The 25781-nt window shown below is 46.2% G+C and overlaps 3 protein-coding genes across 3 annotated transcripts; all 3 read right to left on the minus strand.

Moving 5' to 3' along the window:
* Positions 1-1454: 1454 nt before the first annotated feature.
* Positions 1455-7219, minus strand: LOC106712695 (protein phosphatase 1 regulatory subunit 14B; the record flags this gene model as incomplete). The annotated part of the gene is made up of 6 exons (XM_014505332.2): positions 1455-1864; positions 2594-2635; positions 4478-4615; positions 4687-4812; positions 5551-5727; positions 7103-7219. Coding segments are annotated over 6 exons (642 nt in total), but the record flags the coding sequence as incomplete, so codon positions are not given.
* Positions 7220-20520: 13301 nt separating this feature from the next.
* Positions 20521-21550, minus strand: LOC123721121 (otolin-1-like). Its single transcript, XM_045678596.1, has 3 exons — positions 21516-21550; positions 21164-21340; positions 20521-21121 (listed from the first exon to the last, which is right to left on the minus strand). The coding sequence occupies exons 1-3, from the start codon at positions 21548-21550 to the stop codon at positions 20521-20523; spliced, it is 813 nt and encodes a 270-aa protein (XP_045534552.1).
* LOC106712693 (blastoderm-specific protein 25D) lies at positions 21067-25708 on the minus strand. Its single transcript, XM_045678727.1, has 5 exons — positions 23262-25708; positions 22891-23183; positions 22343-22626; positions 21904-22125; positions 21067-21340 (listed from the first exon to the last, which is right to left on the minus strand). Exons 1-4 carry the CDS (start codon positions 24957-24959, stop codon positions 21932-21934), a joined length of 2469 nt encoding a protein of 822 aa, XP_045534683.1. The 5' UTR covers positions 24960-25708; the 3' UTR covers positions 21067-21340; positions 21904-21931.
* Positions 25709-25781: the final 73 nt, after the last annotated feature.

Consider the following 25781-nt stretch of genomic DNA (forward strand, 5'->3'; position numbering starts at 1 on the left):
ATATCTTTTACGGTTTTGTCACAAAAACAACTTTTTTCTTTAGAAAAAGCAATATAATATTAATGATATTTTATTTGCAGCGCTATATTTTCGACGTTATCCTTATCAAAATAATGTGTTCGTTATCAGGGAAATTTTATGTAGATTATAATTGCGTTTTGCAGTAAACAATTCTGACAAATAGTTTAGAAGATATCGCAAACAAAAACAATAAGCGCTGTTAAAAATTCAACTCGCGCGCCTTTGTATATAAGGTTTTTACGGGACGGGACATCTCGGATTGTGTACTACTGATATGACTGAAAAGGGGGTTCACCGGGGGGGTGAAGCCGGGGTGGGTCGTTATTATTTTTATAAATTACTAGCTTCGTCCGAGCTCCGTTTACCCGTTCTGGAGATACCTTCTAACAAAGATCGATTTATCCATCTAAACATTCGCTTTAACCATTATTCATTTATTAAATTATTATCTATATAATACATTTTATAAAAAAAAAATACAAAATATATTAGGTTTACAAAAACAAACAAGATCGATTAACAACTGGTCCCACAGTCTGGCGGCTGGTGCGGGGCAGCGGGGCAGACCACGAAGCGACTGATGGTTCTGCCACAAAAGTTTTAGCTGCAAGTGGCAAGACGACAAAAGAGCAGACTTACCTCCACAAAATCATAAAATAAAAACATTACAAACTTAGTGTACACAAAATAAAACTTTGAAAGATAAGCAATTTTGAAAGATCACATTTTCGCCAATGAAAATAGTGAAATAAAGCTATCATCAGTAGACAATGATTAAAACATAGTATGAAATAACACAAATATGACCGGCTTAATAAGACTGAAATTTATTTTAAAACAAGGTTATGCAGAAGTAATCAATATTACACATCCGGGATTAAAATAAAAGAATTTATAATAAAGGACTGATGTATTCGTCTTTGATTCGATGATGCGCGGGCTATAGTTCTTGTGTCACGACCGATGTATGGTTTTTGGTTTTGAAGGCGGCTCGTGTTTGTGGGAAAATAAAAAAGAATTTCTAGTAAATCATTTATTACAAAATTTCAATCATTCGGCAGAATCTTGACTAGGCTCTTAGACTAATACGGTACGTACAAAATGTAGAAGAGACTCTTGCCACTAATGCAATTAGCCGCGCACAAAATTCTGTTCGCAGAACAATTTCGGCGGTCGTGCGGCCGCTGGAGTGGCGTAGGAAAAGGAAGAGAAACAAGCAGCAACAGTAGGTACAGTACAGCGCGTGCGACATCACTTTGTATCCTTTGACTTTGATTGTAAGTCGGCTCCGGCCTGTTTCAGAAGTCAGGGGGCACACAGCGGGCGAGTGCGGTGGACAAATTCTACTATACTTCAACCAGTCGTGAAACATCGCTAAAGGAATGGTTAAGGAATGGGATCATCGGGGCGTTAATGAATGGACACGTAGGATATGTCGTTCGCGCGGCGCCTTACATTTATATATTTTCTAATATCTACATACAGGTATTCTTATAAACTAGTCGTAGGCGCTGCTGGAGCAGGCGTGCCTCGCGTGAACACTACCCGCGACTTGCAGAGCCCGAGACTTGCTGAGTATGCCGAACGTGACTTGCGGAGCACGCTGCACGCCGGCTTGCGGAACACGCTGCACGCGGCTTGCGGAACACGCTGCACGCAGCTTGCGGAGCACGCTGCACGCTGCACGCCGACCGGCGCCGTACAGTCTCACAACACTCAGACTATTAACTATGAACTAAACACAACAGTCTGGGCGACACCTCCGCGCGGGGGGGGGGGGTGCTTCAGTTGTTTTCGTAATCTACAAAGTCTTCGCCTTTTCTAACAATTCGTTGATAAATTTCTGAAAAATATAAAAAAAATGACAAAATTGTGTTTGTATTTAAGTGTAACATAATTTTTCTATCATAATCTTGCTCTAGAAAGTAATTTTGTAAGCATTTCAGTTTGCACTATTTATTGTTTGTATTAACAATGGCGGCCTCCGGGTCCGCATCGGACGATCTGGCGATACTTATATAATAAGTTGATCCATTTATGTAAATTTGCGATCCACGAGAGATGGAGATCAGCAGCCGGCTCGCGGCCGTGACCGGGGCTGTGACAATGCATATGTAAGGGCTCACTAAAACAAAGAAAACGGTGGCGGGCGAGAACTGTATCTATCTATGTGTAAAAAAAACCCACTACCGCACTACCTCACTACCGCACCACCGCTCAACGGACCATTGCCACTTGTCCATAGACAGTTCTAAAGTTGACTTCACTTTTGAACATCTATGAAATACTCCATGATAACAAATTTGAGGAGTTTTATCTACTAGCACTATAATTGTATCATCTGTACATGCATCTAATAGATACACAAAGACTAGAGCCGACCAGCGGAGCGACCCTGTCCCTGCAGCAATGGTCGCATTATCATGTCACTCTCCAAGACTATCCGTATTAGATTATGTTTTCCTTTGCCTCGAGCATCGTTTCGGAACATGAGACGTGTGTGCGGTGGTGCGACGTGCGGCGTGCGACGTGCAGCGTGCGGCATGTTTCGGTCCGGACTGCCGTCACTTACGTGGACATCCTTTTGCGGTTTCCGGGCGTCCGCGAGGAGCGTCTGCGAACAAAATGATATTTAAATTATCCAAAAATGTCTGATAAAAGCACATGAAACTACGAACCGAGGCAGGGATTGCGAACCTTTACGTATCAACGTGCCCTTTTTTTCTAAAGAAATGTTAAAGTAAGTCTTAGAAGTTTCATCAAACATATTGACTTTGTGATTATCGTTCCATTCCGGAGCGAAGGGATCACTGGAATATCACCTTATAGTACTTACTACACATTTTTATTCATTTATATTCATATTTCATATTTTAATACAAAAAAGTGATGCTCAGTCAAAGTGTTAAGTCAAAAGGATTGATATCGGCGCGGTACAAACACCACTACGCTAATGTCATTTTTTTTTTTTTGGAATGTTATATAAATAATGAATCCATTTACACACAGGTGGGCACAGTTAATCGAAAAGTTAACTTCGTTAATCGTTAATTCGTTAATTAAAAAATTAACTTCGTTAATCGTTAAGGCGTTAAATTCTCTAAAATTTAACGCAAGTTAAAGTTAATCGTTAACAGTTAACCATACCAAAATTTTACATACTAATTTCACACTTTTGTGGCGGCGCTTATTTTAAAATAGTAATTTGACTATATATTCTATAACACATTAGTATTAGAGACAAGAGACATAGTATAAGAGCATTATAGTATATTTCATTACAAGTGCGGAAAGCCTGTCATTGCAAAGAGTTCCGACAAATGTCTACCCAAGCCGAGGCGCAGCCGAAGGTGAGGGTTGACAGTTGGAACAAGTTCTAATGACAGTTCCGCACGTTCACTGAACAACTATTTTTAATACAGTTGCGAAAAAATGAAGCAATTTAATAGAATAATAAAAACACAATAAACTCAACTAACTAAAATGTTTGAAAAATGGCGCCATCCGTAAAAGAATACGAACAGAGATTTTTTTTGTTTTATTCACCCATTCTGGGTAGGCAAAGGGAACTATGCCCAAACGGCCAAGTTTTCAGTAGATTATTTTTATTGATATGAAATGAAAATGAAATTTAATGAGATGAAATAAAATGAAACCTAACCTAATTCATTGAATAAAATCATTAAATCTGACACTGTAACAAATTAGGAGCTTCTTTTTAGCAATATTTGCATGAATCATAAAAACTTCAATGATTTATTTTTGTAAAAATTCGTGGTTGGTTTTTTCTTTTTAATGGACATTATTTTGACAGTTGGGAAAGAGAACGCACGAGATTGGAAAAGCTAAAGAAAAAGCACGAGTAAAAAAATGTTTTAATACAGTTGCTCAAAAAGGGATTGGAGGGTATTGTAGGGACGAAGAGCGTTCGGAATGTGGGCTATTACATACTCTTGCTTTTATATACTCGTAATGAAATATACTACTTCGAACATTCTTTTGATTTTGTCCTGTTGGTCACGTCTTTCCCGGACGCTCTGATGTATCACAGTTGCACGCGAATTTCACATATATCAATTATCAACTCGTTCGTTCACCATTCGAGTCGCCGACAGTCGCTCAACGCAGTTGAACTTACGAATGTGGCGTGGCGCGTAATTTAAACAAAATGACAGCACGTCTCCAAGTTTCTAATTTAACGATTAACGGACTTTTATTAACGGAAGTTGAGTTTAACGGAAGTTAACAAAAGCGTTAACACTTTTTGAAGTTAACTTAAAAGTTAATCCGTTAAGCAAAATGTTAACTTCGTTAATTAACGATTAACGGATTAACGAGTTAATGCCCAGCTCTGCATTTACATCTATATTATATCTATAAAGACCAATAAATAAATATAAAAAAAATGTTGGAAGGGCAGCGTTGTTGCCTGAGCGCGCGCTGGGCACCTACATACCGTGAGGTGTCGCCGGCGCAGCTCGTCGCCCTCCATGTCCAACAGCTCGTCGATGTCGACCTCCACGTCCTGCGCAGCGCCCCCCGCGCCCCCCGCAGCGCCCCCCGCCGCGCCCGCCGCACCGCCCGCGCCGCCTTCCTGCAACAACCAAGAGGCGACCTGAAGGCGTGTGTGCGGTGTCGTCTGCGCGGACAGCGGGCGCTACTCACGGCCGACTCGTACAGCTTCTGCAGCTCGTCGTACAGCCACATCTCGACGGCGAGCCTCTTGCGAATCAACGCCATCTGGTGGCTGCCGTACTTCGCCGTCAGGAACTTCTCTCGGCGCTCCTTCACCTGCACCGGAGTTTACTTTACCTTTATAGGTACACTTCGAGGCAATTAACCGTAGAAATCCACTGCCGTGACACTTGTTTTGATGCGAATTCATATAAAGTTCATATAAAGACACATCAAATAAAGTTTGCGATCTCTTGAAAAAGCTAATCAGTATTTAATGCAAATTTTAATTAATTAAGTATAAATATTTTAGTAATCACATTTTTATATTTCAAGATACTTAAAACTAAAATTTTATGACATTAAATCGGATTTAACTAGAACGTGGAGAGGTCGTAGGTACGTCTTTTCGTTAGTTCACATCCTGAGGGTTCGCTTGTGACATGGTCACATTGTTTATGAAAAAGAAAAAGCAGGTTACTTTGCCTCTTTTACAAGAGGGCAGAACAGTGAAACAGAGCAGTAGACAGTACAGTAAACCCAGTACTGTTTTGTATCGGCGCGTGCGTTTAAATCAAACAATAGCTGCACTACACTCCTCTACGTCACTGTGCTACCCTCCTAATTAAGGTTGAATAAATAACAACAAAAGACGCTAGTCCTACGCTGCACCTAGTATAAAATTAACATGAGGACAGCACTGCAATGTAAAAACATTGTGTACAAGTACAAGAGTGCAGAAAGCATCTGTAGTTTTTAATAGACAGTAAATACATTATTTATAGTTGCTAAGCGAGCACACCGGACACCGTTGCAACGACACTAGTCACTGCTCGGGCTCGGGCGCATGCTCACCTCGCCCTTATCGCTGAAGTTGACGTGCAGTCCGGCCTTGGCGGGCGAGCGCTCGGTGGGCGAGAGCGCGGGGTGGGCGGGGTGGGCGGGGGGCGCGGCGGACTGCGCGCGCGCCGCGTACGCACCCGCCGCCGCCGCGACGCCGCACTCCATGGCACCGCCCGCGCCGCTGCGGCTCTGCGCAGACACCGAAACTTGTTCTTACTAATTAGATTACACAAAGGCATACTAATGCCACCGTTTGGATGAAACAATGAACTGAATTCAATTTATCAAAATCTCAAATTTTTATAAATTGAATTCAGTTCAAAAGAATTTTTTAAAGTGCAACTGACATAAACATAAATATGTTTTTGATAATAATTTTGGTGCTTAAGTATATGAGTTCAATCTAACAAATCTTTAATCCTAAAAAAGTTAAGCCTAACAACATTAATCCTAAAAAAGGCAAAACGTATAGTATAAGGCATCATATTTTGTAAATACAATCGAAATCCGACTTAAAAATTACTTTAGATCGATTGACAGTCGTTGAACAATACTTTTTGTAATTTCCTTACTAGGAAAAATAAGTTTACTTTTTTGGTGAATTGAAAGCACATTCTAAGCCCACATTCGCACGGGCGTTTTACGGAGAGATAAAACGCGTTCAAATAGAACAAAATGCGTTTCCCATGTATCAGTTGATATGGCAACGGTTTTAAAACGCGTCGCTTTTTATCGTGTTATGTTGCGTTTTGAGCACTGGACGAAGGTATCAAGAGTGATTTTAAAGCGTTCATTGCTTAATGCCGAATTTAAACGATGCGGAAAAAAACAGCGCTCTTGCAAATGCGGTCTAACGCCGTTACAATCAATATGCGAGAATTATTTTTTGCTATTTTCGCGTATTACATACTATTATGCTTATTTATACCCATTGATATCTTGTATGTATTATATGTCAGATTGTTATTTAGGATATTTATAGGTTTCCTAGGAATTGTATACAACGCCGGATTACATACATTTCCGTTACACTTACACATGACATTAACATATTATGAAGTATACTATGTGTTAACTGCCGCGGATTTAGACCCCGTTTCCACAAGCGCGCCTTTGCCATTTTAATGAGCAATGTACGTATTTATACCACATCTCCCAAACTATTTTTCAAAGACTGTCATGCCGCAAGGTATTAGATAAAAAATATATGCAGGTGCTATATCAGTGGCGGGCGGCAGCGAGCTGCGAAATTGATTAGCGGCGATATGCGATGCGCTATCGTCGTCGATGGCTGGTGGCTGGTGGCGGCCCTGAGCGGGAGTGGGGCGCGCCGGGCGGCAGAGAGCGCAACGCCGCGCCGCCGCGAGGTTAATTATTATTTATTATTATCCTTGACGTAGCGGTGTCCGCGCCATCGACCGCGACGCGGAATCACGAGCCATCCGTGTCATGTTCGGGAAGCCTTTCTTGCTTCATCGGGGCGGGTCAGTAGGTAATTACGGCCGCGACTTAGCGGAACGTTCGTAAACTGCGGCCCCGGCGATGCGAGGCATTTAACACGTACCGAGATGATGGCACGGTCAGCGACCCCGGGTCCGGCAAGAGCGCGGTCGGATGTGTTCCTGCCACAATATTCGTATATGCACACTGCACGTCTTTCTTGTTTACCGCACCGGGCAAGTCACAGTACACTCGCGCTGTAAACCGCGCATGTGTGTATTACCGAGTGGGCGCGCGGCCGACTACTGAAACAGATCGAGATCGAGACTGACGGCCTAACGGAACTGACTGTGAGTGCGACGCGTGCGGCGCGACGCGACGCGGTGGGGATGGTGGGGCCTGGGAGGGGGAGGCTTCTTATTTTACTAAACTGACACTAGCAGTGATTAGACTATACAATAATTAGGGCTCTCTCTCAGTTATGCACAAGTGTAATTTTTGTTTTACTCTCACCTAAGCCTAAGCAGGTTATCAATTTGAATCGGCAGTTGCCGTTCACACTATGTTTATCAAAATAACAAGGTCATTTGCTCTCGCGGCCGCAGTCGGGTCAATAATAATGGGGAATATTTTATTTTTTCTATACTTTTAGATCGAACCTATGAATAACCGCATGTAGCGTACTCGTTCTTATCTAGCGCCGTGCATTTAGGATGCTGATTCCAAGCCCGCACCCGCACCATCACCCGTCCTAGCCGATTTCAGTGCCCCGGAATGCTGCCACAGTACAACATTATTTAGCTAGTTAAGTGTAGTATCCATGATTCATTACACGAACACCCACACCTATGGCGTGTACAACACTTAACACATAATATAATGCTATTATGTATGTAAAATAATCTTTATATTTCTTGCTTATTTCTTTCTTTCTTTTCTGATATATAAATGAGTCGTTTTTCAGTACCTCTGTTTGACTGAATGCTCTGTGACTTTCATGAAACGGATTGAAATAAGGTTTTCACCATCATGTAGGTTAAGTATTCTTGATGGTTTGTGTATTATATTTAAATGTAATTAAAATTTTGTATACATGAATGCACGGCATATTTCTGAACCACTTAAATGTTGCCTTTTTTGACTTATTCTGGCTAAACCATTAGATTAGACATATACTCGTATAAAAATGATGTATGAGAGGATTCTACAAATAAGTGAGCGATTGCGCCATTTTACGGTTACGGTTTAGTCACAATAATAACTTTCAGCTTTAGAAATGCAATTAAATGTTATAATGTTGGCAATTAAATGCTATTTGCAGTGCTATTTTCTCAGTTTTAATATTAATTCTTATCCAAATAAACAATATATTCGCTGATACTGCGAACACAAACAATAAGCGCTGTTGAAAAATCAGCTCGCGGCTCGCGGCTCGCGGCTCGCGGGCCGCGCGCGCATTTCTATGAAAAGTTATTGTGGACGGGACATCATCGGGATGTGTACTACTGATATGACAGAAAAGAGACCTTTGCCACTCGGGCGAAGTCGGGATAGGTTATATTTTAATGACGGCTCTACATTGTCAGCATGAATTCAAGGTACAAGTCATGCCCTCCAATTTCGCGGTTATTTCACATTCGTACGTGAAACCCGCCCCGAACTGAACGTGGAAGCTGCTACTGCAATAACTTTGTTTGCTGTGGCAACACATCACTATTTAGATGTCCAAAATTATCATAATTCTTAATATCAATATAATTATTAAAAAATAATTAAAGAGGCACTAAACCGTGAATGTGGATGATTTACCCGTAAACGCCGAGCGAACGGGGCGCGAACCTTTTGTCATATGGGACAAAATAATGACTCTGATCGGAGAACAAGGCGTGACGAGCGTGAACACACGCGAACCGCGCTAAAACCATCCACATTCACGTTCACGCCTATTCGCGGAACTTCATGGCACTAATGTGGAACCGTCATAATACTAGCGACCGGCCCCAGCTCCGTCCGTATGGCAAAGGATATCTTTTCTCGTAATACATTTTCAAAAATTATATCGTGTGCAAGTCATAATTCTTCTATTAAACGATGTTTGTCTCTAAAATGTAACTTTTATAGTCTAGGAGTAGGTAATTACAATTTTAAAATCGTAGTAGGTATGTACATTGTACATAGCTTCTTTTGATGCAATTGACATCTGTCGCTAGCGCCAGCTAGCAGCTAGCAGATATTCAAGATGTGAAGTCGGTAATAAGTAGATATATTTTACCGCAGATTTGCAACGCATGCTCTGCGTCTCATGTAACATGTTCCACCGCCGACAAAATGTCAATATTTTCATACTAATATAGACAATTGTTATAGCTTCGTATCCATTGAACACGAACTTGTATGAGCATCATGTTAAACAAAAGATTTTACCTAACTTACTTCATACTAATATTATAAATGTAGGGACAGAACAGCCTAAAGGCTGTCGCTGAAATTTGAGATCGATGTAGAAAATTGTCTGGAAGAACACATAGGCAAGCTTCTTTTTAATATCGCGCGGACGGAGTCGCGGGTAAAAGCTAGTAGTTAGCATTATATTGATGAAGGGGTGGCTGTTCGTAGAGGGCTAAGGGCGACCGAGTCGATGAATCCACCGCTGACGACAGTGGAACATCATGGTAAGATTTTTTTAAATCTATTTTCGTTTTTTTTGTAGTGTTACTAGTTTTTATTACTTTTTTCATTTCATTATGACTTTGTGTACTTAAAGAGTGCCATGTTTGTAAATAAAATAACTGATATTAGATATTGTGCGGTTCAGGCACTAGTCGGAGGCACGTTACGCGCAAACGACGTCACGATGAAGATGGGGATATGCCGTGTCGGCTCAAGTGAATATATTATGCTTGCTCGTAGGTGTGTATATGCGAGATAGTGTGCGTGCAGGCGTACTCACGTTACTTCTGAACTTGAAAAATAGAGACATCCAGATGCAGGATGAGGACTGCGGCTGTGGACGCGCTCGTGCCGGCGGACGTGCGCGTAGCGGGCGGCGGCGTGCCGCGCGACGGTCACGGTGCGGTTGCCAGCGGGGACGCACCCGGTCTGCCGCGCGCGCCGCCGCAGCGCACCGCCGCCCGCCTCCGCCCGCCTCCGCACGCCTCCGCACGCCTCCGCCCGCCGTACGCCACCTCTGCCGCGCACCTGTCAGCCTGTCACATCGATTCCGGCGAAGTAAAGTCCTTCACAAATGTTTTGGGGTGCTCGTTTATTAACACCGCATCTCTCACAAATCCGCTCAAACTGGATACCACCTCATCTCAGCCAGTAAAATTTTAATTAACATACATATTTTAGTAAAAGTTCATTAAACCTTGCAACTTGGAGTCAGTGAAATAATAGTTATACATATACAGTTGCCCGGAGTAGATGTGTATAACGAAATACCACAGAATCCTCGATAAAATATGTTTTAAACAAACTTCTATGCATAGACCTATCTATTTGTATTCCTTGTATTTGTTTGTGTATCTCGGATTCTAGAATCACTAGACTGAAAAAAGTTGTATAATTTACAAAAAGAAACGAGATTGCTATGCAGTCACTTCCGCTTCAAAATCTTGTGAGATTTCATGTAAAATAAAGTAAATGTTGTTAGTATCTATTGTTAAGTCTTGGAAATAATACGACACCTGTCTACCTCAGATATTACAACAAAGTATTGAACCAACTCAACACTTCTGAAACCCGCAAAACTTGCCTTCTTTGTGCTCTTTCAGTACTCTTTCAGAGTGCCGGCGGGCGCGGGTGCTAGCGCGGGCGCGTGTAAATCAAAATGTATGCAGACGCCATTTGCGTTCACAGTGCTCCCGCGAGCTGTGCGTCTTCATGAGGCGGGCGCGGGCGCGAGTGGCGCGGGAGTTTCTAATGGCTCAGTCCGCCCGTATCGTTCACAGTGATATAGCGTCTGTTAGGCGACTACGCGTGTGGTTCTAAACCATTTTGATTCACCCGCCGAAGCGTCGTCTCGTGTATTCAAAGAATTTATCGGGATACGTCCGTAAATCAGCGTATAATACATAAAATTCTCCAAACTTTTCTCTTCCTTTATTTAAATCGTGTGTGCCAAACTTCATATATTGAAATTTCCATTTCAAGTATGAATTTTCCATTAATAAAAACAAATCTTCATCCATGTCTTCATCATGTACCAAAGTTTGAGAACGACCTATCACATGTGCAATGACACTCCTAGCTCGATCGCCACTGTGAATACGCAGACGCCAAGACCCAAGCGCCCGCGCCCGCCACCGCACCCGCTAGTGCAGTCTGAATAGTACCTTTGGCTTTTATATGGTAAACCGTTTTATGTATATAACTAACCGGAATAAACTAATAACTATTATCTGCATGATGGTAAAAACAGTATATTAAATATATATGTCTCTGAAAGTCGCCAGTGCAAATGGCACACCATACCATACGTCCTTATTAGGGTTGTAATGTATCTTCGCCTTCGCCTCTGCATGTGCGGAACATCCGCTTAAAATCATACTTCAATATCCGCATTTTTTGTGTAGTTATAACGTATATACCTCATATTTATGTTGTCTTACAATACCAGAGGTATGGAAATCGCTTTATTTTTTTTAGTCTGTCAATTAAACTCAATTGACTGAAAATGTGAAATGGCTTATTGGTTGCGTGACGTGGCTTCGTTTACATAATTTCGGTGTTCTGTTGAAACAAGATATATGTATAAACTACGTATTTACACTGGTCATCGAAATAGCAGACGCGCGGTTAGGCGCTTAGTGGAAAGTGGTCCTAAGTTTCAGCGGGTCCCACAAGCCGCGTAATGCAGGACGGGCCAAGGCGCGCATGCTCGCGGCCAGGGTTCGGCGTATCGAACTGGCGCGCGCACCGCGTTGAGAGGCGCGGAGTGCATTCCGCCGCGAGCCCTAAAGCGCGCGGACGTGACGCGTGCAGTGCCAGTGCGAGTGTCGGCGGCATGCGCTCGTGTGCGTGGTGGGCGGCGCTCGTGCTGGCGGTGGCGCGTGCGCGCGAGCTGGACCCGGCCGCGTGCTCGGCGCGCTTTGACGTGCAGCGCGACAAGATAATACGCACGGAGGAGTCGCGCGAGATGGGCGCACGCTACCTGGCCGAGCTGGACGTGGGCTCGCGCGCCGAGTGCCTTCGGCTTTGCTGCGAGACAGACGCTTGCGACGTGTTCGTCTTCGAAGAGAAGGTCGGTGTCGAGGGAAGGCGCGTGGCGCCGGCGAGGTCGCGGACTGCGCCTCGGGCGCGCTCCCGATCGATAACATATTGCATCGCGTTTCGTCGTTGCGATACATTTTTATCTGATTAGTGTCTATTTCCACTCAGAGAATGGGGAGGCGATTCTGTCGTGTGTGGCGCATGGCTCTCGTTTTGCACAGCAGTCGGGGAAGCGCTAGTGGAAACAAAACAACCATACAAAGGCCACCAGTGTGGCTCAGCCTCATAATAAAAAAAATATTTTTTCTCTTTTCTATACTCTTTTTGCTGTAGGCGGCAGACGCTAGGCTAATGGTTTTCGCGGAAATGTATTGTTATGTGAGTGAGTACCTATTTATGTACATACTAGCTGTCGCCCGCGACTCCGTCATCGCGAAGATAAAAAAAACATAACAAGTATCCTATGTGTTCTTCCAGGCTATGATTTACATCTGTGCCAAATTTCATCAAGATCTGTTGAGCCGTTCCGCAGATACCTTCACACAAACATCCATCTAAACATTCGCATTTATAAAATTAGTAAGATATCTATCTATCTAACTCTTCTCCAGTAGTCTAAACGAAGGGAGTTTTATACTGCGTTAGTGTGGAGTAGAGTCAGTCGAACGAGTTTTATTTTGTAATTTAAGTACGATTTAACAGCAAAACTTTCCAATTCGCAAGAACTTATGCGTTCGTCTCGTGATAGTGCGTTGCGGTGGTGTTGTGCAGAGCCCGGGCAGCTGCTACCTGTTCGCGTGCGGCCCTCCCGAGGACTTCCGGTGCAAATTCACGGCACACGGCAACTTCAGCAGCGGCGTACTGGCGCTGAGCCGGAGGCTTGCCGAGCGGCAGGACCGGCAGCGACACGAGGAGCAGCTGGCGCGCCTCAGGTGCTCACCGCTCACACGCTTCTTCGGCAAATGTGGCCCGGGGACCAGTTGTAACTCTTTTCCGCCGCCTACCGCTTTTTAATGCGGCAAGGATCGAAAGGAGCGGAGGAATCGACAAAGTAGTGGATGAATTAAAAGGAAAAATAAATTTTCAATTTACGTTACACATGATTACATTATTGATTAGAAGTGAAGCTACAAGAAGAGCATAGAGCTGAAAACTGGTAGAAATATTCGGTACATCATTACATGTGAAGCCTGAAAAGGTCCTATCGATCCCGCATTTGGAAAAAAAAATAGGTCAATGTAGCAAAAATGGGTTTTGATAATTTACAAAACACGTTTCAACAAAAAGAACGGACTATCTACGACTATCCTCTTTCGGGTTTTATTATCTTTCACCTAAGCACAAAGCCGTGGTCGCTGGTGATTGAACGACTACGACTCTACGACTTTCTCAACTGTTTGAACTCTAATATTGCAGAAACGACAGATCGTTAAAAGTGATTTTATGATCTACAATTCGTTCATTTTTGATAAAACTTACTATTTCGCCGAAAAAACGCAATAAACCCATTGTTGTTACCATTGGCACTCAATTTTATTTTCAAACGTGGTATCAAGAGGGACTTTTCACAGTTAACATATAGTGTGGTTCCAAACATTCCTACTGATTTTTATCTCCATTCGAATTATTGTAGCTTCGTCGTCTTCCGGCTAGTCAGGTAAAAGAATTTCAAAGTGAAAAAATGATATTGTTGTAAGTGTCGAGTCAGACCAATTTTTTTCTTACATTTAAATTGATTTACGCAGAAATCCGTCAACAACAAGCAGGCCGGCGGCCACCGCAGGGCCGTCCCCGCGTCCTCCTGGCCCCCTGGCTACACCGCCGGGGCTGCCGCAGCCGCAGGCGTCGCCCACGCAGCCGCAACAGCCACCGCCGCCCCGTATTTTATTTATTTTTTCTTTAATGAGATTAAATGTGGATGCCTACAAAGGTCAAGAGGAAGACCAAAGAAAGTATAGATGGGTTGTGTGAAAGAAGGTATGCGTTAGAAGGGGATGAATTCAGATATGAAGGATGATAGAGATGCATGGAGGTACATACTGTGCCGACCCTCCGTAGAGAGAAGGGCAGGATGATGATGAAAAATTACGTTGCCTTGTGTATGATGCGCCTAATCTGTTTGGCATGATCGTTGTCGTCGCTGCAATTTTCAAGATGGCAGAGCAAAACAAGCAGTTGACATTTAATCACAATGTTTGTACTAACCGGATAGAGGACTCGTGTCGGCAATTCAACGTTGTATGCACGGAGCGCACACAACTCGATTTTCTAACCAATTAAAAAGTCTAAAATTTTCTACAAACGAAAAGGGTACAGCTGGTGTCGGTGTAAGGTGATAGCTATAGAATCTTCGTCAGGCCATTTAAAAATGTATCTTAAATTGTAAGATCACATAGTGTATTGAAACTTTTAAGTGGATCTTGCAAATAGCGTCTCACTCCGGTAATCCTATACACTGGTCGTGGCAGTGACGGTTTTAGCGCTACAAGCGCCCAACTCGTCAATTTCTACAGCTTCCTCTTTTACACTATGCATTTAAGGGAGGGGGGGTAACCAAGTTACGTGGGACTTTCTGTCCAGCGCCCTGGGTGGTCTCGCTACCACACCCTACCCTAACGCCGCTGCTGAGTTGGCATAGCGCTGTATTCACCATGTGTACAAGGGATGTGTCGCGCAGGACGCTGCAGCCGCTACCAGTTCGAGTGCCGGCGCGGCGGCGAGTGCATCGCCGTATATAACGCTTGCGACGGCGTGCCGCAGTGCGCCGACCACAGCGATGAGGCGCCCGAGCTGGGCTGCCCCGCGCCCGTCGCGCCCCCTGCGCCCGCCGCGCCCCCTGCGCCTGCCGCGACCCCTGCGCCCGCCGCGCCCCCTGCGCCCCGTCCGCCGCACGCGCAGGTACGCATCTCTCACCGCGACTGCACTCCAGCCTTTCACAACTCTCTTGTGACCAAATACTCCAATCGATGTAACAGATAAAATCCAAACCGAATTCATTTTAATTATTTACTTTGCACGTAAGCGTAATACAAAATGTATCAAACAGCAGACTAGACCTAGGTAAGGACCTGCACATGCTGTATCGACCGCCGATTGCCTTATATATATATATTCTCTTAATCAACTTATCAAGCATAATCCTTTACACGATTTATATTGAGTGTGTGTTCTGGTTTCCGATTTTAACTAGGCTACAATATGTGCGTTACTCGAGTTGTCCTCAGTCTCATGGACATCCTGCCAACAGTATTATTTACACAAAGCGCACGTTTTACAAACTATTGTCTTCGTTCCGCTTACCTGTTGTTCAGGCTTCTTCGGCCATGGTCGTAGATACGAACAGGAGCACACAAACAAATATGGGTGATAACATTTGCGTGTCCGTACGGATTACGTTTGTATAAAAACGTATCATTCATCTTGTGCGTGGTTTGACACATCGTGAATAACATTCTCTTGTAAAAATCATATATGTGACAAGTGATCGTTGAAAAGGTTGTGCAGGCGGCGGCGGGTGCAGCGGGCGCAGGGGGCGCAGGGGATGCGACGGATGCGATGGGTGCGGGGGGCGCGGGGGCCGCGGGACAGCCGGACGGCGGGAATGCAGGGGAGCTGTGGCCGTGGAGACTGACGCAGGCACAGCGCCGTTACCCCGGTATCTACTTGTTATTATCAAAATATAGTTTGTAAGTGCGCAGATGTTGCTCGGGGGGTACGACGAACTAACGGTTCGGATTTGGCGATCTTTCGGACGAAAATTTAATTCTCAAAATAACCACATAACTTTTCGGGCTTTCACCAATACTAGTTGCTAAATCGTAAGTTTTAACGGAACATTTGAGGATTAACCGCAGTTCATGCTTTTACAGTAATATAAATAATATATATTCAATAAATATTCGCTACTGAGAAGTATTCTATTCAACGTGCGACGTCTACAAACCACTTAAGTGGTTTGGCGAGAAAATTCTGTGTAACCATGTTATCACACTTAAAATTAAGTGATTAAATTAAAAAAAAATTGTAATCGAAAATGAAACATTGAATGACGAGCTGCAGCGTACTTATTCATTAATTGTTAGGCGTAACGGGGCCGGGGGGTGCAGCGGGCGCGGGGGGCGCGGGGGGCGCGGGGGACAGCTCGCCGCACATCTTCAGCCACCAGGGGGGACTGCTGCAGACGAGCGCGCTGGCGCCGGGCTGGCCGCGGCGCGCGTGGCCCCTCGGCCCGCAACCGGACCCGTCGCACAGCGGTAAGCGCACACTTTGACATCTTAGGCTATCATAGACCCAGCGACTCCCGGTCGAGAACCGGAAACGAAGTTTTGAAAATAAAAAATAATTCAGACTTTGACAGGTCACGGCTAGAAATCAGACCGTCACGTCAGTGTCAAAAACTACTTGCCTACGTTTCCCCGCATTTTTATATATCCGGTCGAGCTATATATGAAATAACTTTGATATTTAGATGAAGAAAAAAAAATGCATTATTGTTTTTTGAATTTGTAATTTGAGAATATGAATGTTACAGCAATGGATAGCCTGGAGGGTGATGGCGATGGCGAGGTCGAGGAGGCAGTGCGCGGGCCGGCTGTGGCGGAGGGCGCCGGCGAGGGAAGGCGCCGAGCGCGGCCGGGAGTGTGGCCGGAGGAGCGGCCGGCGGTGTGGCCGGAGCGACGACCGGGGCCGTGGCCGGAGGAGCGGCCGGGGTCGTGGCCGGAAGAGCGGCGCGCCTGGCCGGTGCCCGGGCGCCTTAACTCGGTGCGTCCCCTCTCTCTTTAATTATTATCCTTAAGGCCTCGATATTCGAGTGCCGCCGTCGATAAACAGATATATGCGGAGCGGTTCACAAAGATGTATGAACGTGGCAGGAGGCGGCCATTTACGCGCCCGAGCGGACGATGCCGGAGTTGCCGCTGTACGCCGCCGCGGAGCCGCAGCGGCCCGCCGCGCCCCACGACGCGCCTAAAAAGGGCCTCGAGCTGTCGGCCCCACCCCAGCGCGTACCGCCCGCCGCCGCGCCCCCGCCAGACCGCACCGAGCCTCAGTCCCAGCACCAGCCCCAGCCCCAGCTCCAGCTCCAGCCTCAGCCCCAGCCCCGGCCCGACGTCAAAGACGCGGAAAAGAAGTCCTTGAAACAAACGGTACTGTGCCGCTTCTTCACTCATACTGTAACTGTCCTGTTGGAGACCTTCTGTTACTTCTGAGGCCAGATGCCGAGGGCGGCGCAGTAAGGAGAGTAGTGACAGTGCAGTACTGGTTTTGTTTGAACGCACTCGCTCACACAGAGCAGTACTGTTTTGTAATAAGTGTAGGTTGAAACAATGGCAGTATTGCACCGTCTTCTGCTCCGCTTACGCCGTTGGAAACAAAACTGGCATGGATCTGTTTCATATCGTACATCATTCAGATGGGTCGACTGAGCGAAACGGAATCTGTACACTCTTCCTATAACTAAAAAGGTGGCGCTGGGGCGGCAGGCGGGGCCGGGGGCGGAGGCACGCGACGGGCCCAGCGAGCGCCCGCCGGCGGCCGTGCTGCTGCTCGTGCTGGGTGAGCTCTCTTCCTCGGGGTTTCGCTGCTTTTACAACTTTGTACATGGACGTTGATACATGTCACCTTATCGAGTTTATAGATATTATATTTTGGGATTTTGTATGTGTCTAGCGCCGGACCGCATCGAGCATAACTACAACTTGGAGAATCGTGAAGTATTGTTTAACCCCTTGACATACAATGACGTCTCTGAAACGTCATTCATGTCATGTGCCATTGTACACTTTGACATCTCCGAGAGGTCAAGAACTGTCTTTGGCTAACATCGGGCAGTATATTATTAGATTAGCTGTTTCGTTCGTGCATCGATGTTGTTTTGCTTATACTGTTGAGGATACATTCCCCTCTCTCAACAATACCGCAATCGCAATGAAAACGGCATTTAATTAACACATTTTATTTGTATGTCAAGGGGTTAAGTTCATGAAGATGAGGGATTGCATTTGTTTTTGCCGTATCATAGTGCCGTACTAATCATAATTAATTATGATTAGATGACTTCGTTAGTCAGCGGCGTCGGGGACGTATTTGTACATGAGTACTGTATGTGGTGTATGTGCTGGTGTATGTACACAGGGACGCTGATGACGGCCGCGCTGGGCGCGCTGCTGGCGTGCCGCGCCCGGGCCGCGCGCTCCCGGCGCCGCGCACACCCGCGCCTCTCGCTCGACGCCGACTACCTCGTCAACGGGATGTACTTGTAGCCGTCCGAGCAGCTCTCTTTCGCGACGTTTATTTGATATAAAATGACTAAATTAAAAATAATGGTGGCACTCGTCGACGATGCGAAATGGCCGCAAGTAACTAGTTTACGGGCGTGTGCGGACGCGAGCACGAGACGGCCCGAAATCCGCGCCGGACTTCTGTGCGGTCTCGCCACCATTCGACAATTTCATTGAAATACAATATAACATAAATAGTCAACGTAACATCAGCGAGGCGCGATGTACAAGGGAGGTAAATCTGGCGCAAGAGATACAGCTCATGGTATAATTTAAATCTGTAATACATTTGTGATTAGTGTTTCTGAGTAGGAACATATTATTCTGAACATTTATGTAGTACTCATGATTTTTATTTATGATACAAATAAATTTCTTAAACCCGAAACGAGTTTTGTTTACATCACAACAGCGGGCGGGGGGCGAGGTGCGGGGGGGTGAGGTGATCCTGGACAACCCTTTGAATAATGTTCAAAAGTAAGTAATACCGAGGACTAAAAAATTAATAAATGAATAGAGCGGCCGGAAAAAGATTGTGTATAAAGTATAAGTTTATTTAACTATCAGAAAAATTGTGATTGCGTACTTTAAAGTCAGCATCAGCAGCAACAACAACAACAGCAGCAGACGACGACGACGAGTTCTTGATTATTAAATAGAAACGCATATCTGTTATACAACTTAATAAGTATATGTGTTCTTCCAGACTATGTTCTACATATGTGTCAAATTTCATCGAGTAGCAGAGGGTGTCGGAGGGAGGGAGGGGAAGGGGGAGGTGGGGTTGCTTTAATAAATAATACATTTAACGTTTGCGAAATTGTTATTATTTACTTGTGAGTTAGTAACATGACAGGAACCTTATCACATTATTATGGAATTAAATTTTGCATTTAGTTTATGTTCGCCGTCGCCTTTATCTATATATGGAATAACAAAGGTACAAAAACAGATTTTTATTTTATTAACTATATAATAAAATAAATATAGCGCCGGAGAGGCCGTAGTTAATAACTACTTTATATAAATCACCTTCAATGTTTAATTTAAAATGTCAACAATTATGAAGCTGCAGAATTTGTTCTATAACAAGTAGATGTTAACTGCAGCAGCAACTGCTCTCATGTGTCACTGTGTTTATACAAAAATCTCGTGTCACAGTGTTCGGGATAATCTCTCAAACTACTAATGCCACATATCGATGGCACCTATGTATAAGGGCCAAAATAACAAATTGATGATTTTTACTTATTTGTGTTAAAAACTATCACTTGGTTTAGTTAACAACATGCAACAAACATAATACACATTTACAGTTGTAAATGTTATTTTTTGCAGAAGTAAAAGGCCCAATACGGCTTATTTTCCTATATATTTGAGGGTTTAAGGGTCTCTCCTGAAAATTTGTCAATTTGCACATTGGCCCTTATTCGTAAGAGCTAGCGACATCTATAACTGAATGCTAACTCAGACAACAACTGCATGTACCTATATAAAGGTGTATTTTATGTAATGGGTCAAAATCTTTGTGGAGGTTGACATCCTCTACATCTATCTGACCTCAATTAATTTTCAGCGGTTTTCAATAGACCTAAAATTTAATGATCTTTAATTAAAAAACAATTACTTAACACTTTTTTATACAAATTATACACTATACAAAGAAAAAAATAGGACGAAGGAATTAATTACAGCATGTGAAATCTTCATAAATGCATTTATAACAAAATTAACTTTATTTCCTTATTTTGTTCTTATGTGAGTTACAAAGATTATTGAAGAAAAAAATGACCTCAGTAAACACAATATATTTGGACTTTCGGGACTATTTCGGTCGAAAATATTATTTTTATAATTTAAACGAGAGAATTAACTCGAGATAAACCTCCACAAAGCTTTTGCTGAGTCGCGTTACGTCATAACTTTCTTATACAACACGTATTTAAACACCACGTACATGATGTACTGTGAATGTGAATGTCACAATGACGTCACATGACGTCACATGACGCACACAAATATCACATTTATACTTATATTTACACATAACTTTCTATTCATTTATATATTTAACAAGGCACTTGAGCGAGACATTTATCGTCTCGCAATGTCCGCTCTCGCCGCTCTCGCCGCTCTCGCCGCTCTCGCCGCCGTCGCCGCTCTCGCCGCTCTCGCCGGTGTCGCCGCTCTCGCCGCTCTCGCCGGTGTCGCCGCTCTCGCCGCTCTCGCCGCCGTCGCCGCTCTCGCCGCTCTCGCCGGTGTCGCCGCTCTCGCCGCTCTCGCCGGTGTCGCCGCTCTCGCCGGTGTCGCCGCTCTCGCCGCTCTCGCCGGTGTCGCCGCTCTCGCCGCTCTCGCCGGTGTCGCCGCTCTCGCCGCTCTCGCCGCTCTCGCCGCTCTCGCCGCTCTCGCCGGTGTCGCCGCTCTCGCCGCTCTCGCCGGTGTCGCCGCTCTCGCCGCTCTCGCCGCTCTCGCCGCTCTCGCCGCTCTCGCCGGTGTCGCCGCTCTCGCCGCTCTCGCCGGTGTCGCCGCTCTCGCCGCTCTCGCCGGTGTCGCCGCTCTCGCCGCTCTCGCCGCTCTCGCCGCTCTCGCCGGTGTCGCCGCTCTCGCCGCTCTCGCCGGTGTCGCCGCTCTCGCCGCTCTCGCCGGTGTCGCCGCTCTCGCCGTGTCACACAGACTGTGAGCAAGGTGCCACGTACCTGGTGCAGGTCACGCGGCGAGAAGGCGGCGCTGGCGCACAACAATGTAACGATGCTGTCGGTGTTATTTTATCAAAGGGCCCATTTATTATCCAAAATTTGATTTCCACAACGAGGAGAGGCTGCGGAGCGCCGAGGCTTGGGGTAGGCCAAACGGCAGCTTTGCTGCTGTCTCCACTGAAAGTTATCAAAATTTGCATGATTTATACTTCAATATGGCACTTAGCAATTGACGAGGGACAATCGAAGGACGGGAGCGTCGTGTCGGAATACGCTCCCCAACGCTTCCCGCTAAGTCCGGCAGCGGCCGCTCCGGGGCCCGCTTGTACGATTGGCACAAAATTATAAGTACAACAAGCCCGGCCGCCAGTCGGACCCGAATGTCATGTTGACACAAATATAAGGAGGTCCTTCGACCCTCCGCTGACTTGTTGTGTTTTTATTTATCATAAGGTGGTAAACGAGCACGCGGCCGCTTGAATAGGACTAAATATCAAAGCATACGTTGGCCATAGATATCCACGATTACAAATTCGTTGCCCACCTTCAGTCGACAGAGGAGGGGACGTACAGAAAAAAGATATATCACCTTCCTATGCGTCCCCTCGATCATTAAATCCACTTCCCCTTCCTATCGCTTTCTTATAAGACAAGGATGAAAAGGTAAAGAGGATTAAAATTTGTTCTATTTTCTTTATTCTATTCTGGAAAACTTTCGCAATAGCAACGTAATTAGTTACCCCGTCGGCGATGCGAGGCGATGCGAGGTCAGGGCAGCCGCGGCCGGTGTGCCAGCCGACAGTTCTCCAGGTACAGGTCCTTGACGAGCAGGTCTGCGGCGGCCAAGCGTGCGGCCAGGCGCTGCGCCGCGCGCTCCGCCCGTCCGGCGCGCGCACGCAGCGCACCCGCAGCGCACCCGGACCACCCGGAGCACCCCGCGCACGCCGCGCACACCGCGCACACTGCACAACTCTGCAACCACAACATGTTCTGCTCGGTACGGCTGCCTCTCTGAGGTTTCTATCCTAGTGATGACATATATGTCAGAAGTAAGAGAACGTGTACTGACGGCGGCGGAGGCGGAGGCTGGGGCGGGGGCGGGGGCCGGGTTGGGGGCGGGGGCGTTGCGGCGCTCCAGGTCGGCGAGGCGGCGACGCAGCACGGCCAGGTCGGCGGTGCGGGCGGCCAGCCGCGCCTCGGCGTCGCGGCGGTAGGCGGCGAACTCGTCCTCGAGCGCGGTGACCTGTTGCTCGAGGGCGGCGCGCTCCTCTATGGCGGGCAGCGGCGCGCGGGCGAACTGGCGCTCGTACTCGCCGATGCGCGCCACCAGCTCCGTCAGCCGCTCGTCCGCCGCGCGCAGCTCCTCGCCGCACGCCTCGCGCTCCTCCTCCACCTTGCCCGCCCAGTACTCCTCGCTCTGCTCGTACTCCCTCTTCAGCTGATCGTACGACGACTCCAGCTCGCTGTCGACGTATATACCATGTCAATTTCGTTTTATCGATTCCTACCGACTGCTCAAATCCTCTCTCTCTCTCTCTCTCTCTCTCTCTCTCTCTCTCTCGAAAGAGGGATTCAGAAGATATTATGTTAACAGCTTATGAGATGTAAAATAAAAAAAAATATTTAAGTAATAAACACAGTGAGATAGTTTTGTACGTCAATACATAATGATCATCAGCGGACATTGCGGAACACAAGCCAACTATCTATAAGCCAGCTTACTTTACCTTATAACAGCCAGTAGTTGAGCTTTCTCATCTGCATCTGCTTGTTGCGGACTATGGGATGGTTCATCTGCGGCGGCGTTGTGCGCGCCGGCGCAGGCGTCGGTCTGCACACCGGTGTCTGAGCGCACCGCATTCGCCGCTGTGCCCTCGATTGACGCAATCATATCCGCAACTGCCCGACACGATTCACATGTACTATCTTTAGATAAAGATAAACCTTTAATACGAGCCAGAGTTTCTTGAAGGGTTTTAATCACGGTGCACTGAGCATTTCCCTCGGTAACGTATGAACCCTGAAAACCAAGGCACTTGATTAAATACATTCTAATTTTTCTTCTACAATAAAAAAAATGAACTGTGAAAAGTCTTACATTGCAGGAGTCGTTGAGCGAGAGTGAGGTATCGAGTGGCGCCTCATCTCGCCAGGAGAGGCCGAGATCGGGCGCGGGACCGGGGCTCGGGCCGTGGACGGGGGCGGGGGCGGGGGCGGGGCCGCCGCGCGCGCTCTGTTGCGGAGCCACCTCCAGCTCAGCGCACAGCTCGTCGTTGCGGTCGCGCAACCATTTATTTTCTAATCGTAGCTCTGCCAGCGCCGCCTCTAGCTGCAGCGCGGAGCTGCGAGAAGCGTCAGCGGCGACTGCGCCGGCCTCTTCTGCGGCCTTTAAGTCGGCTGCGAGGCGGGCTCTTTCTCTTTCCGAATGCTGTGCTTTTTCCTCTGCAGTAATAGCACGCATCTCCAAATCCTTTACTCGCTCGCACAAGGTCGCAGCGTCGGCCCGCAGGCGCACCTCGACATCTGCACGACGCGCGATCTCTTCCTCGAGGCGCGACAGGGTCGCTGCAGTTTTTTCGCGCTCGCGACTCATTTCGGCGGCAGCCGCGCGCGTCGCCTCGTTGTGGCGCGCTTCTACCTGGCGTAAACTCGCTTTTAATTCGTCCTCAATACGAGCATGGTTGTCATCGACGTCCTGGGCGAGAAGGCGTGCGCGACGGTTTGCCTCTGCTAAATCCACTCGTAATTTATCACGCTCTGCAACCGTAGCACAGATGCATTGCTGCGACCGCTCTAGCCTCAATCGCAAAAGGGTAAGCAAAGCTAAAGAAAGAAAATCGCGAGCTTCCGGTTGACCTTCGGGCGAGGCGGTCAGCGCTTGCAATTCATCGTCAAGCGCACGCTCTAGGTCCGAGGGACGAACCGTAGCGGCCGCAAAACCTAACTCTAGAAGCAATCGACGCGGTCTGCGGACGCCGGAGCGCTCGAATGCTTCTACTATCATTTCGCTCGACATCTCATCTGGAACTCGATTCGCTACCTCAGAGTTCGGAAGGATATTATGCGAGGAAGTACTCACGCCGTCGATAGACGCAGCTATAGAAGTGCTTAGTGATGCATTTAACCGATCAAAAAAGTCACCTACTGTGATCTCGTCTGTGGACACGGTTTCAAAGACTCCATCGACGATTCTGCTGTCTATGCCTGTCATCTGAAGACTGCGGCACAAGGACAAGGCGTGTTCGCGATCCACGCGCCTGTCGTGTTCGAGGGCTTCCGCTGTGACGTCACTGTCGACGGTCGATGGCACTCGGCTCTCCATAGCAGATGCGCTACGTTTGCACCTCATTCGTTCCCTGGAACGTTCACCGTCGAGCCGCGAGTCAGAGGCGACTCGCGGTCTAGGCGCCTCCTCAGACGAGACGTGCTGCGGCCGCGATCGCCGCCCGTATTTCTTTGCACCATATACAAACTTGGGAGCGACCTCCCGTCCTGAAGATTCGTCGTCACTATGATGCGAGAGGTTTGAGGCGGCAGTGGCTGTGTGGGCAAGAGGCGACGAGTCTCCCCCTCCGAGCACGGACAGCAGCCCGTTGCGGAACTGTGTGAAGGTAACTCGACCGGGGTGGCGCTCGAACAACGACTCGATTAATGTAGCGCCACGGTCTTCGAGCTGCAACGCGTCACATAACTCTTGTACGGCAGACTTCTCTAGGGCTTCCTCGTTATCTACGTCGAATGTTTTAAAGACAATGTACAGCTGTTTTTCATAGTGATTCATGTCTGCACAATCCATAGTTAGTAGCTAAGCAGCTATCATGCACACAGTTGCGAAATAGAAATTTAGAATTTACTACTATTTACATGATCACATATTGTGTAATTATAACAATTAAGTAATAACGATCATAAAAAGGAAACTTATTTGATACTAAAAAGTCTTGCTAAAGGCAGGCCCAACGACCAGACGGCACTTGTCATTGTCAGTCATGTCAACTGTCAAATTTGGTCAAACGTCAAATTTGTGTTATCCCTAAGATCAAGAAATAAAACAGACAAGTCATAGAAATAAATTACCACAGAGGTTCAGAGAGGCATGGACAGGTCGTTTGCCGTGATTTTTGTACTTATTTGATTTTCGCCAAATGATGATAAGTTTGACAACTGACGCCTATAACGTATGGAATCATTTTGTATGCGGATTAATGTTGTACTTAAGGACGGTTGTCATAATTTCTGACCATACGCGCATAACGAACAACGGGCATGTGCTACTTTAACGCGATAAAAGGGTTGTAAGTGGGGGTGGCTATTGGATGGAAATTTCGTCATTTTTACAGTTAGAAGCTTCAAACTTATTTTTAGTACGTTAATTTGATGTTGATAAATATGATATTGAAAGTTTGTGAAAGTTTTTGGCCTCAAGGGTACAAAATGACAACAGGAAGAGGGAATGAAAGTTCGTGTGGGAATATGCAAAGTTTATGAGAATCCTATATTTTTCCTTTTCTTTTCTTCCGAAAGTCGTCCATCTTGCTTACTATTTAAATTGATAAAAAAAAATCTACTAGTCTTCTAGTTATTTAAAAAAAAACAAAAAAATGGGACCCATCTGCAA

The sequence above is a fragment of the Papilio machaon genome, chromosome 7 (assembly GCF_912999745.1).
Source record: "Papilio machaon chromosome 7, ilPapMach1.1, whole genome shotgun sequence".
NCBI classification, from domain to species: domain Eukaryota; kingdom Metazoa; phylum Arthropoda; class Insecta; order Lepidoptera; family Papilionidae; genus Papilio; species Papilio machaon.

Coding starts and splice junctions, on each gene's coding strand:
- LOC123721121 (XM_045678596.1), bottom strand. CDS start 21,550: ATGACATTCGGGTCCGACTGGCGGCCGGGCTTGTT. Junction 21,341..21,515: donor GACTGGCGGCCGGGCTTGTT/GTACTTATAATT, acceptor GATAACTTTCAG/TGGAGACAGCAGCAAAGCTG. Junction 21,122..21,163: donor CGCCGCGTGACCTGCACCAG/GTACGTGGCACC, acceptor ACACGGCGAGAG/CGGCGACACCGGCGAGAGCG.
- LOC106712693 (XM_045678727.1), bottom strand. CDS start 24,959: ATGGATTGTGCAGACATGAATCACTATGAAAAACAGCTGTACATTGTC. Junction 22,627..22,890: donor CAACTACTGGCTGTTATAAG/GTAAAGTAAGCT, acceptor ATACGTCGACAG/CGAGCTGGAGTCGTCGTACG. Junction 22,126..22,342: donor CGAGGCGCGGCTGGCCGCCC/GCACCGCCGACC, acceptor AGAGTTGTGCAG/TGTGCGCGGTGTGCGCGGCG.